At 42.2% G+C, this 14,612-nt stretch overlaps 2 protein-coding genes across 2 annotated transcripts in view; both read right to left on the bottom strand.

The window, feature by feature from the left end:
* Positions 1-5,181: 5,181 nt before the first annotated feature.
* On the bottom strand, positions 5,182-13,683 carry LOC125297768 (GTPase IMAP family member 8-like). The gene is given in 8 exon segments (XM_048248228.1): positions 5,182-5,276; positions 5,794-6,334; positions 9,072-9,211; positions 10,796-11,527; positions 11,834-12,577; positions 12,783-13,222; positions 13,224-13,479; positions 13,653-13,683. Coding segments are annotated over 8 exon segments (2,979 nt in total).
* Positions 13,656-14,612, bottom strand: part of LOC125297537 (GTPase IMAP family member 8-like) — a 23,613-nt gene continuing 22,656 nt past the window's right edge. Inside the window, 1 exon segment of the mRNA XM_048247932.1 lies at positions 13,656-13,732. Coding sequence (XP_048103889.1) covers positions 13,728-13,732 — 5 coding nt within the window. The 3' untranslated portion in view covers positions 13,656-13,727.

Here is a 14,612-nt window from a genome sequence, read left to right as displayed (position 1 = left end):
TTTGCAGCAGTTTGGTTGTCTGTAATATGCACATGGAATTTCTCCAGCTGAAATGCTTAACCTTTAAGAGAGGACATTTAGTTATGTCATTTCTTCATAGATTTTTTCCTGATAGTTTGGAGATAGATAGATAGATAGATGGATAGATAGATAGATAGATAGATAGATATATAGATACTTTATTGATCCCTAGGGGAAATTCAAGATAGTCCTCTGTTAGCAAACAGCCACTAAACAGGTGGTAGACAAATTCTTAAATGCCTCTAAATTAATGACACGTTTAAGGTATAGTAGCTACAAAGATTAAATTAACTCAACCACCAGCAATCTATGGTTGAATTGGAACAATGCAGTGCCTGTAATCAAGCATGAATTCATTATGATCATAAAATCTATTTAAATGACTGTATGATAAGGTAAATCTAAATCTTTATACTCATCTATATCTTCAGACAGTCCTCTCATATCTGACCCCCAGTCAGGAATGTCTACAGAATCCAAATCCTCCTGGTCCAGAAACATGTTTTCTGAGGAATCTTCCCTAATGACATTAGGCCAATGTGAATTTGATAGTTCTGGGACTTTGTCAACTGTAAAAAAAAAAGAAGATTTTTCCCTTTTATGACTTTCATTGAGATATTAGGAATGTATTAACACACAGCTTGCCCATTTCCAGCAAAAAAAAAAATGTTTAATGTAGAAGAGCAATATTTTAAAAGATGTGTTGATTGAAATACAGATTGTATTGCCCTAATTTTCTCTTCATGGTTGAAAAGGCATATCTCAAAAACAAAATAAGATAACTGAAATGTTTTTCATTCTGCACCTGCCCGTGAGCACCCTTACATGGAACCAGAGAAGGAACTACAACCAGTTCAGAAACCGGATGTTTCCCGAGAGTGAAACTCCAAAATGTTGTCATAACTTGCTTAATTTCATAATGTATCACCATGGGAGTCAGACGTTAGGCCCTATAGCCTACTGAGCAGTCCCTCCAGGAATACGCGATGTTGCGATCGCAACAATTAACGCAAATTCAGCAAATCCTCTAGCCTGGGTTTTCCCATGCTGCCTTATGCGCACGATTTTATTCACGCTGCTAGGCAGCCTGGATTCCATGGAGCAAATTTTCGCCTCAGTTAGGGGACCAATCACAGAACAGAGGGAGGGCAGCAAGACGATGACGACACACCGAAGCCATTATGAGCTACGTACAGACGCATTTGATAGACATTCGTAGCGCCCAATCTGGGCATTTGTAAACCACATTTCAAATACGAGAAAATTAATGTCTAGTTCCCAGACCCCATCTCAATGAGATGAGGTCTGACGTTAGCCAGGCTACAAATCCTCGTGAATTCTGGGCGACCTCGCAATTTTTTTTTACCAAACACTGCAACTTTTTTGCAAATTTGACCAATCATCATGGTTTCCCCGTGAAATTTCACCTACCACAACAGTCCACAGATGCCACACTCACTTCCGCAGACACCAGAGACTGCCCTATAACTTGTTCACTCCTCATGACAATAAATAGAAGGCTAACGTTAATGATCTGCTTTACTTGCATCTCTCAACCTGGTGTTGCTAACCTGCTTAGGCTATGAAAGTAAGTTAATTAAGGCTTACTTGGTTTACTGACATTTGAGTAGGCTACTGTCGTGGAAAATGTCCACTTCCGAATCCAATTTGCCAATTAACAATTACCAGTTGACTATTTAGTAATTTAGCACTCCGGAACAAGGCGTCCGAAGGAGACAATGTAGACAGAAGATTTTCTGAGGATAACTGATCTTTATTCTCCATATTGCAATGATAGTACAGCCTAACCAAAGTCCAGACCAACCATCAAAGCAATAGGGAGGAGATGTCATCAGCTGGGGCCCCCGACGAAATCTGCCTACAGAGGGCTATGCACTATATTTTATACCCCTTGGCCCTCGAGAAGTGCCACCCTCTCACGTCATCCCCAAAAACACCTTTCACCAATCAGCATTAAGCAGGATCGCTTACATTGGTGGAAACCATCTTCCCATCATGCATAAAACAATATGCAAACCTGTCTAATGCATAGGAAACATATGTAAAATAGAGGTTTTCTGGTTCTTTCCAGTTTGGGGAAATAGGGCCTTCTTATCTAATTCTCTTCCTAGCTGGACAGGCCCTAAATCATAAGACACGCCGGCCTCCTACTCCCTGTCCTGTTCGGTGCTCACCAGCTGGATAACCCCCCTCTTCCCTTGACCATGTAAGGAGGAGATGCTCTCATCCTGGTACCCCCAGTACTTTTCCACTCACCCCACTCCTCTGATAGTTGGTCTGGCCTACACAAGATACAATGACCTCACCCCGCTCACAGCACATGCAGTGACATAAAAACTTATGACACTCATGACTACATTCTTCTAAAACATGAAAACCCATGCAATATTATAAACCCTTATGAAACCCATGATTACATCCCTTTAAAAATCATGAAAATCCACCATACTACAATATGCAACCCATTGGCAAACGTTTACACCTGGAGATGTCCTTTTAGCTCGTGTCATGTTTGCTAGCTTGTGGGCTCAGTTTGTGTAGTGCTACCAAAATCATAGACAAAATCATAGACAGTTTGTGTAGTGCTACCAAAATCATAGAAATTAACATTGTAAGACATTTACCTCTTCTATGATCCAAGAATTATTTCATACGAGTTATGTTTTAACATTTATTTTAACTAATGACATAGAAAACATATCCATCCACATATCGTAATGCACTATGCAAAAAGTTATTTCCAGTGCACAGTGAGATGCAAGCATTCCAATCCACTTAGAAATGTTATTACGCTACTCTCATGTCCTTAAAGTGGCAGGCAGTCAATTAGACTTACACATCACCAATGTAATGACATTGTAATGACAAATCAATATGAAATTACTAGATACTTAGTTGGCTATTAGTAATTATGCAAGTCACAGAATATGAATTATTAAAAAGATACAAACTTAATATGAATTACAACATATATGAATGTATTGAAACATATGACATGATGCCATCTCTTAAGGGGGCTGTCTTTTTTGGACAGTTCTATGAAAGGTTATACTGCTTTGTGAATTACCCCAGTCAAAGTATTTACACAAATAAAGTAGGCCTACTTTGATTTTCTGTAACCCTTACTATTTACCTTTACTTATCCTTTTAATAAGCATCAAGATGATCAGTGTAATTTTGGTCTTACTAACCTTAATTACCCTCAATTAAAAAATAATTTAAAAAAAAATCACAACTATTTTTGCAACTTTCACTTCCTCTCGCAATTTCTTCGCAACAAACAGCTAAAAACACCGCAACTTCCATCACAATTTTTTAGAAAAGTTGTTGCGAAATCAGGCACTTTAGATCGCAACAATCACAAAAAATCCTCACGAAATCCTGGAGGGACTGACTGAGGCACTCCAAAATACCCTCCAGAATTTTGGCACCTGTTTTTAGTCAACTTTACCAAAGGTGGCAACAATTTTGGAGGGTACTGTATATGCAAAACAATAAGCAAACATGCACAGATGTTCATTAATTTGGCTGAGATGATCTACATGTCATTCTTGGATACTGGATTTTTGCTTGCAGTCATCAATACATATTTTTCTTTAAATAAGTATAAGTACTCTTTTGATCCCGTGAGAGAAATTTGGTCTCTGCATTTAGCCCAATCCGTGAATTAGTGAAACACACTCAGCACACAGTGAGGTGAAGCACACACTAATCCAGGCGCAGTGAGCTGCCTGCAACAACAGCGGCGTTCGGGGAGCAGTGAGGGGTTAGGTGCCTTGCTCAAGGGCACTTCAGCCATGCCTACTGGTCGGGGTTCGAACCGGCAACCCTCCGGTCACAAGTCCGAAGCGCTAACCAGCTAACGGCTGCCCCAAATTTAATTGAAATTAACTGAAATATATGAATTTTAAATTGTTAAGATCCTCACACTTTTTGTGACATCCAAGTCTTCCAGATGTTAAAGAGCCAATCCCAGAGCTGGTAGCTCCTGACATCAGAGAGTGTTGATCTGAGGGGGCTTCAGATGCTGTGTCTGAGATGAACGTGCCATAGCCAGAGGTTTTTTCAGATTTGTCATCACCTGTCACTGAAAACAAGACACACATTTTTCCAGAAACAACATTCCAGCATTGCATTGTCATTTAATACCACACATTCAACAATAAACATCACTTTATATGTATGTATTTGTTGTAGTTGTATTCAAATTTCTTATGAGTGGTTTAGACCAAGGCAATGCAATTAGGGGCCCGCCATGTTAGTCCTAAAGTTATGTCAGCAGCTGGGAATTTTGGTCCCAATAGTCATGCAAAATCATACATTTGTACATTTGAGTTTAACAAGTTCGAGCTATCAAAAGTGTCAAAAACTATGAATTGTTATGAAATGCTTTACAACACCACATATGTCTTTACAAAAAATAATAGACTAGTTTACAAGATGCTCACACTCACTTCCAGCCACATTTTCATGAACAAGCCAATCAGATGACAGATTACAGATGACCACAAATGATGCAGCCCATGTGGATTAAATGACCCTCCGTTAAAAAACTGCCAGTCCGCATAGACAACATACTCTTGTGTCCAGCAGTAATGTGAGATGATAATAACCTTGTTATCTAGCTCATTTAGATGTCTATTTAAATTTAACACAGAGCCAATATTTAGATACCTAAAGGCTAATATAAAGTTACTTGATACCATAAAAAAGAATAATCTCAGGGAAGTTGCCACTAGTCTTAATGTGGTTGCCTACTGAAACCTGGTAACTGTTCATGTTAAGCTCACTGTCCTCATAAAATTAACCAAAATCACAACTGACCCATGAGGGGAGGCTCAATGCTCTTCACCAGCTCATTCTCTTCCATCTGTTCCACCAACTGCTGCACCTCCATCTTCCAGTCTGCTGCTGTGGTCTCATTTGTCCTCCCTTCCTCATACTGGAAATGGCTTCCTCCATTGAGAACCACTAACTCATCAACCTTCTTCAGTACACCTGGCCAGCTCTCCTCACCTGCCCAGTGAACATACCTGTTCCCACATTTCTCAACCAGCCATTGCAGGGCCTGTCCTTCACTCTCAATGTACTCCTCAATGTTCCTGTCTAAAGTCAGGTCATCAGAGGAGTCAAACATCACTATGGCGTGATCCCAAACTCTGTCACCAAGAAGCCCCAGATGTGTCTGGAATTGTCTCCTTCTTCTCTCAGTGAAGTGAAGATCAGTGTAAATGCTCAGCACAAATACATGTGGACCAGGATCACACAGAGACACCAACTCTGCTTTAGTCTCTTCTAGACTTCTCTTGGTGTCATCGTAACTATAGTGTTCTCTCGACCTCCACTGATTTCCTCCTCACACTGAAGCGTGACTCCTTCTGCCATCTCTCCTCTGTCACTGTCTGTGTCTTGTTCTGAAGTAAACTCCTCAACATATTGCAGGAGCATCACCTTTATCCCAGAGAGAGGCTGAAATTCACCTGTAAAACTGTTTATTAATTTACATATTCCCCAAAACCCCACCCCCATACATTTGGCCTCAATTAAAAGTCCTAAATGTATTTTGTAGAGAACAAAATGAGCTAGCTAAGTAGTATGCATGGTGTGGGATATAGTCAAGTAATGTAATCTAGAGAGGACAAAATTAAATTGCTGGTAGTCAGCAGGATGGCATACGGTATTTCAATAAAAACAAAAAGATAAATCATGTGTATTGGTAATGTTCCGATCATTGTATAATAAACAACTCACCCATGACATATTTAAATACAACCTCCTGTTTGTTTCCTTTTGTCTCTCTGTCCTCCACTCTTGTACTGAGGTGTTTCCTCTTATTCTTCACTTCCTGTAGAATAGTTTTGTCGACCTCAAAGTGACGTCCACCATTTCCTGCTACCATCTCCTCAATCTTCTCCAGCAGCTGTGTGACCTGCTTGTCATCTATATTCTGATTGTTGAGGACATGATATCTGTTCCCACATTTCTCTACTAGAGGCTGCAGGGCCTCTTCACTCTCAACGTACTGCTCAATGGTTGTGTTTCCCAGCCAGTCTCCATGGGTGAACAGCAGCATGGTGTGACTCCAGACTCTGTCACTGAGAAGCTCCAGGTGTTCTTCGATGTTTCTAATGCCATTCTGTGTGATGGACTCAACTACTCGTACAAGCAGTAAGAGAATGTGAGGTCCTGGAGGACACAGAGACACACTGAGCACAATCTCCTGTTTAGTGAGCTCAGGAGTGTCTATGATGTTGATATTATTCCACCATCCTGGAGCCTCGACTACAGTGACCTGTCTGCCTGCTACTTCTCCCTGTCTCTTCACACACTGCAGTGTTCTCACATCAGGGTCAAACTCCTCTCTGCCCAGGATGGTGTTTCCTGATGAACTCTTCCCAGATTCTCTGTGTCCCAGCAGCACAATTCTGAACTCTGATAGTGGAGATGGTTCTCCTGTAAAATAGAATGAAGCAAATACAGTATGTGTTGTGAGAAGGTGACATCCCCCTTCTCACTGTCTTGCAATCCCAACAGAACTTTGATTAAATCATCATGGCCCACAAGAGAAGGAAAGAGAGAGAGAGAGAGAGATGAAGGCACTTCATCACACACACTCACACAAATACACTCACTCACATATTCACTCACTCTGTAACACACAAATACTTTCTCTTCTCTCCCTCTCTCTCTCTCTCTCTCTCTCTCTCTCTCTCAACAGTTAATGTCGAGCTCTGGAGAGAAAAATAGAGAGAGAGAGAGAGAGAGAGAGAGAGAGAGAGAAAGGGAGAAGAGAAAGCAACCTGCTCATCACACCTGATTGCCCCTGTGGCAACCACATATTGTAGCCCACGTTTTTCTTGTACTTTTAAATATATTTTCATTATTTCATATTATTTTCATTACAATACAATTTAGGGTATTTGCATTCGGATTTATTTACTACGTTCACGCTCTCAAACATAATTGTTAAAATATCCCACACGGTTGGGATACAGGAGTGCATTTTTCACTCGCAATGGCAGAGCAGATTAGGCTAATTTAACTAAACATGTTTAATTATTTTGATTTGGCATTAAAACTAATCACACTTCATCTGTAAACAACACTAACGTTAAAGTGCAAATTAAATTAAAGTGACGAGGACTCTGTGCTTAAAGTTCAGCCCCAAAGCAAAACTTTGTGTAGGCTTGCTCTAAAAAGTGATGTGTTAAAAAATGACACATCTGCTGTGTGTGCTCAGGGACAGCACATTTTGTGTCAATTTCAACACAGCAATTGTGTGGGTGAAAGGTTAAAGATAAATTTCAGCTATCTAACAATAAACTATATTTTAAACTGTCTTTCACCCAGCCATCCACACAATTGCTGTGTTGAAATTGACACACAGCAGATGTGTCATTTTTAACACTGCCACATTAAATTAGTTTAGGATGATGTTTTTCTTCCCTCAAAAATGATAAGAATCCATTACTTGTTACAACCTACCCTCCTTATACATTTTGACCAGGGGATAAAAAAGAGGGAATTAGCTACTCGTAGAAGCAGTAAGAAAATGTGAGGTCCTGGAGGACACAGAGACACACTGAGCACAATCTCCTGTTTAGTGAGCTCAGGAGTGTTTTTGAGGTTGTAGCTACTCCACCATCCTGGAGCCTTGACTTCAGTGACCTGTCTGCCTGCTACTTCTCCCCTGTCTCTTCACACACTGAGCTGTTCTTGTCTTCCAGGTCAAACTCCCTCTCTGCCCAGGATGGTGTTTCCTGATGAACTCTTCCCAGATCCTCTGTGTCCCAGCAGCACAATTCTGAATTCTGATAGTGAGATGGTTCTCCTGTAAAATAGAATGAAGCAAATATATATGTTGTGAGAAGGTGACATCCCTTCTCACCAAGGGTTCTGCAATCCCAACAGAACTTTGATTAAATCATCATGGCCCACAAGAGAAGGGAAAGAGAGAGAGAGAGAGAGATGAAGGCACTTCATCACACACACACACTCACACAAATACACTCACTCACATATTCACTCACTCTGTAACACACAAATACTTTTCTTTTCTTTTCTCTCTCTCTCTCAACAGTTAATGCCTGAGCCCTTGGAGAGAAAAAAATAGAGAGAGAGAGAGAGAGAGAGAGAGAGAGAAAGAAAGGGAGAAGAGAAAGCAACCTGCTCATCACACCTGATTGCCCCTGTGGCAAACCATTGTAGCAGCCCACGTTTTTTTGTAACTTTTAAATATATTTTCATTATTTCATATTATTTTCATTACAATACAATTTAGGGTATTTGTATTCGATTTATTTACCACGCTCACACGCCTCAAACATAATTGTTAAAATATCCCACACGGTTGGGATACAGGAGTGCATTTTTCACTCGCAATGCAGAGCAGATTAGGCTAATTTAACTAAACATGTTTAATTATTTTGATTTGGCATTAAAACTAATCACACTTCATCTGTAAACAACACTAACGCTAAAGTGCAAATTAAATTAAAGTGACGAGGGACTCTGTGCTTAAAGTTCAGCCCCAAAAGCAAAACTTTGTGTAGGCTTGCTCAAAAAAAGTGATGTGTTAAAAATGACACATCTGCTGTGTGCTCAGGGACAGCACATTTTGTGTCAATTTCAACACAGCAATTGTGTGGGTGAAAGGTTAAAGATAAATTTCAGCTATCTAACAATAAACTATATTTTAAACTGTCTTTCACCCAGCCATCCACACAATTGCTGTGTTGAAATTGACACACAGCAGATGTGTCATTTTTAACACTGCCACATTAAATTAGTTTAGGATGATGTTTTTCTTCCCTCAAAAATGATAAGAATCCATTACTTGTTACAACCTACCCTCCTTATACATTTTGACCAGGGATAAAGAGGGAATTAGCTACTCGTAGAAGCAGTAAGAAAATGTGAGGTCCTGGAGGACACAGAGACACACTGAGCACAATCTCCTGTTTAGTGAGCTCAGGAGTGTTTTTGAGGTTGTAGCTACTCCACCATCCTGGAGCCTTGACTTCAGTGACCTGTCTGCCTGCTACTTCTCCCTGTCTCTTCACACACTGAGCTGTTCTTGTCTTCAGGTCAAACTCCTCTCTGCCCAGGATGGTGTTTCCTGATGAACTCTTCCCAGATCCTCTGTATCCCAGCAGCACAACTCTGAGCTCTGAAAGTTGAGATGATTCTCCTGTAAAATAGAATGAAATAAGTATATGTTGTGAGACGGTGAAATCGTTCTCACTGTCTTGCAATCCCGACAGAACTTTGATTGAATCATGGTGCCCCACAAGAGCCGGGAGAGAGAGACATGAAGACAGCACACACACACACACACACACACACACACACACACACACACACACACACACACACACACACACACACACACACACACACACGCCACACACACACACACACACACACACACACACACACACACACACACACACACACACACACAGCACACACACACACACACAAAACCCTCTCCACCACGCACAGTAATACACACACACACACACACACAAACTCCTCCACACACACACACACACACACACACACACGCCACACACACACACACACACACACACACACACTCACACACACACTTCACACAAAACCCTCCACGCATTACACACACACACACACACACACACACACACAAACCCTCCACGCACACACACACACACACACACTCACACAAAACCCCTCCACGCACACGCACACACACACACACACACACGCCACACACACACACACACACACACACACACACACACACGCTCACACAAAACCCCTCCACGCACACACACACACACACACACACACAAAACCCCTCCACGCACACACACACACACACACACACACACACAAACCCCCTCCACGCACACACACACACACACACACACACACAAACCCCTCCACGCACACACACACACACACACACACACACACACACACACGCTTAACACAAAACCCTCCACGCACACACACACACACACACACACACACACACACACACACGCCATTACACACACACACACACACACACGCCACACAAAAACCTCTCCACGACACACACACACACACACACACACACACACACAAAACCCCTCCACGCACACACACACACACACACACATCGCCACACATTAAACCCTCCACACACACACACACACACACACACACATCGCCACACAAAACCCTCCACGCATTACACACACACACACATCGCCACACAAAACCCTCCACGACACACACACACACACACAAAAACCCTCCACGCACACACACACACACACACACACGCACACACAAACCCCTCCACGCACACACACACACACACACGCTCACACAAAACCCCTCCACGCACACACACACACACACGCTCACACAAAACCCCCCCACGCACACACACACACACACACACACACACACAAACCCTCCACGCACACACACACACGCTCACACAAAACCCCTCCACGCACACAGCACACACACACACACACACAAAACCCCCTCCACGCACACACACACACACACACACACACACACACACACACACACACACACAGCACACACACACGCTCACACAAAACCCCTCCACGCACACACACACACACACACACACAAAACCCCTCCAAGCACACAGCACACACACACGCTCACACAAAACCCCTCCACGCACACACACACACACACACAAAGATACTTTTGTTGGTTTTAGTTTAGTAATTGAAGCACAACTGACCCTTCAGTGACTGGTGGTGTTGTCTTTGCTCCTTCAGTGACTGCAGGTGTTGTCTTTGCTTCTCCACCTTCATTTGTCTCTCTGTTGCTCTCTGTTCTTCATTCCTCCTCCTCTCCTTCACTTCCTCCAGTCTCTCTCTGTCCATCTCATAGTGATGTCCACTGTTTCCTGCTAAAACTTCTTCAATTTTCTCCAGCAGCTCCTCTACCTGTGTCTCATCAGCCCTGTTTTCATTGTTGAGGACGTGGTATCTGTTCCCACATTGCTCAATGAGCCAGCAAAGTTCCTTTCCCTCACTCTCAATGTGCTGCTCAATAGGTGTGTCCCCCAGCCAGTCTCCAAAGTTAAAAAGCACCATGGTGTGACTCCAGATAGCACCACGAAACAGTGTCAGATATTGCTGTAGTTGCTGTCTGTCTTGACAAGTCATGACTGTGTCTAGATTTACAATCAGTAAGAAAACATGTGGTCCAGGATCACACAAGGACACACTCAGTATAATTTCCTGTTTGAGGAATTCCGGAGCCTCAGCCATGCCAGCTCCCCACCACCACCCTGGGGTGTCGACCACAGTGACCTGCCTCCCTGCTACCTCTGCCTGTCTCTTCTCACAGTTGAACATAGAGCACAACTCAAACACATCGTCACCCGGGATGGTGTTCCCAGTTGAAGACTTCCCAGTGCCCTTGAATCCCAGAAGAACTATCCTCAGGGATGACGGATTTGTATGACCTGTAAGAGTAAACATTATGTAAACAAGCTGTACGTTCGTGTTGTTGCTGCTGGTGATGTAATTGTTGCTGTTGCTGTTGTTTCCATTGTCATGGTGCTACATGACAAACTTTATGATCTTAATTAATTAATTAATTTGTATTCCTGTCATAATACCATAATCCCACACATAAACACTGTACAAGATTTGAATACATGTTATATAAATACATTTTAGACAGAAACACCTATAAGGAGCCAATGCAAAAACAGTCAATCTCTCTCCAAGTTATCTAAATGCATCTATCAAAACATACCGGTACTTACCTTGTGATGACCTGAGATCATGTCTTTGTTTCTTCACCTTCATCATTCTCTCTTCTGCTCTGCTTCTTTCTATCTTTTCTCTCTCTTCTAAGTCTCTCAAAAGACCTCTGTCCATCTTAAAATGAGAGCAGCCATTTCCTGCCACCATGTCTTCAATCTTCTCCAGTAGCTCCGTCGCCTGCCTTCCATCAGTGCTGTTGTGATTGTTGAGGACATGATATCTGTTCCCACATTTCTCAGTGAGCCATTTCAGGGCATCTCCTTCACTCTCAATGTGCTGCTCTATGGGTGTGTCTCCCAGCCAGTCTCCATGGGTAAATAGCAATATGGTATATCTCCACACTCTCTCACTGAGAAGCTCAAGGTGTTGCCTGGCTGAAATTCTCTGTGCTTCAGTGAATAAGATGTCTGCTCGTGTGATCAACAGAAACACATGGGGTCCCTGGTCACACAAACCTGGACAGAGCTGAATAGCTCTTTTAGTCATTTCAGGACTACATTTAATCTGATAATGACTGTGCCATCCTGGAGCCTCCACCACAGTAACCTGTCTACCTGCTACTTCTCCCTGTCTCTTCACACAAACAGCAGATCTCTGTCCAGTCTGAAACTCTTCTCTGCCAAAGATGGTGTTTCCTGATGAACTCTTCCCGGCATCTTTAAATCCCAGCAGCACAATTCTCAAGTCTGTTAGGGGCATTGATGTTCCTAATACAGTGAATACAATACATGTGTTTGTAGCATCTAAAAGTGGGACAAACTTAAATTGGAGCATTTAAACACTGGACAGCAGAACAGAACAGAGTTTTAGCAGGAATGATAGATCAGTGAAAAATAATGCAAACTTTATTATTAGATTTCCACTGGATTTGATAAACCAATGTAAACAATTACACATTTGGCAGAATAACTACAGAACACTACATGAGTTCAACTGGATACAAATGACCTGCTGATGATCGGTTAGATATTGTTAATAATCGGTTAGATATCGCTGTTCGTGTTCCCTTTTCTTTGCCTTTTCTTCTCTTCTCTTCTACTTCCTCCAGTCTCTGTCTGTCCATCTCATAATGACTGTAGCTATTTGTGGCCGCCATCTTGTCTATCTTCTCCAGCAGCTCTGTGACTTGCATTTTATCCCTGTTCTTGATGTTGAGGACATGATATCTGTTCCCACAATTCTCTACCAGCCACTGGAGCAATTTTCCTTTAACCTCAAAGTCTTTCTCTTCTGCAGGAGTCTCCTGAATGAACAGAACTAGAGAGTGTTTCCAGGCTCCATAGCCCAGAAGATTCAGGTGGTTTGATGTGGCATTTCTCGCTGCCTCTGTGAAGGTCATGTTCTCACGGATGACCAGCAGGAAAGCATGAGGTCCTGGAGGACACAGTCACACTGAGAACAATCTCCTGTTTAAGGAGTTCAGGAGAATCCATAGAAATATTGAGATCATGATCCTTCCATCCTGGAGTGTCCACCACAGTGACCTGTCTCCCTGCTACCTCTCCCTGTCTCTTCACACACTGCAGTGTTCTCACATCAGGGTCAAACTCCTCTCTGCCCAGGATGGTGTTTCCTGCTGAACTCTTCCCAGCTTCTCTGTTCCCCAGCAGCACAATCTTCACGTCTGAGAAACGGGGGTCACCTCCTGTAAATGAAGTACAGTCCAATCACTCATGAACTACTCAACGTTCTAAACACTTTGCAAAGTATAGTATTGTTCATCAAATTATAATAATCATTATATATTTATCTCATATAATATATTATAATATAATAACATATGTATATTAAAGATGGCATAGAGGTAGATATACTCACCTCTGGAGGGCTGTGGTCCTTCAGCTGCCATCTCTCTTCCTTCAGCTTTACTGGACTTTCAGCAGCATCAGTATTTCACTCTACCAGAAACATAGCAAGCTGCTTTCAACTTGGTTCAAATATGACGACTCAGGCGGATGAAAGCAGGCTTGTAAATGGTTAATCTCTTGGAATAGACCCCTTGCAGAAAATCTCACACTATTCTGCCCTCTTAGTCTTTAATGAGTCAAACTCAAGTAACCTTTCTGCTTGTCTTATGGGCGACGCCATTTTGAATTTAAGACTCGATAAGTCTATCGACGAATGTGAATTTTGTTTTGTTGACGGAAGGAGGACTGTGCATGTGAGCATTCAAAACAAATGTACTACAACTCATGGATTGAACCAGTTTCATTTCCCATGCGCGACACACCCCCTTTTTGAATGATCACGCGCACAGTCCTCCTTTCGTCAATAGACTTATCGAGTCTTAAAGGTACTGTGTGTATATAATGTCTTCTAAATAAACTTTCAGCACACATACAATGTTGCCAATGCCTTGTTTTAAATGTTAAAGGCTAATTCCGGTATTTAGCACTTTGAGTCCCTTTTCTGGTTTGTTTTGGATGAACTAGAGTGGTGGACTCCAAAATGTTGACGATGGGTCCTGTCTCGAGTTTCTGACTCGTTTGGAATCGCATTTGACTGTTTTTGAGTGGCTGGCTATGGGCATTAAATGTCCTCAAAACAACCCTTAATGTTTTATTTTCCATTCTGTAAAATCCCATTGATTTCTGTTGGAAGACCCATTGCTCCTTAAAATAACTGCTACTGGAAACGGAAAGGGGGTCTGTTTACGGTTGTAGTCTTTCCCCCGCGAGACCTACTTTTACTTTCTATGCTCCAGACTCAAATATTGAGCGGAAGTTTATACGCGGTTGTGAGGTATTTTAAGAAGCTAACTAGATGTACCGCACAGCG

This window comes from Alosa alosa, chromosome 7 (assembly GCF_017589495.1).
Source record: "Alosa alosa isolate M-15738 ecotype Scorff River chromosome 7, AALO_Geno_1.1, whole genome shotgun sequence".
NCBI lineage: Eukaryota > Metazoa > Chordata > Actinopteri > Clupeiformes > Clupeidae > Alosa > Alosa alosa.
The sequence above is the reverse complement of the archived record's forward strand: the minus strand, read 5'-3'. Positions and strand labels throughout refer to the sequence as shown.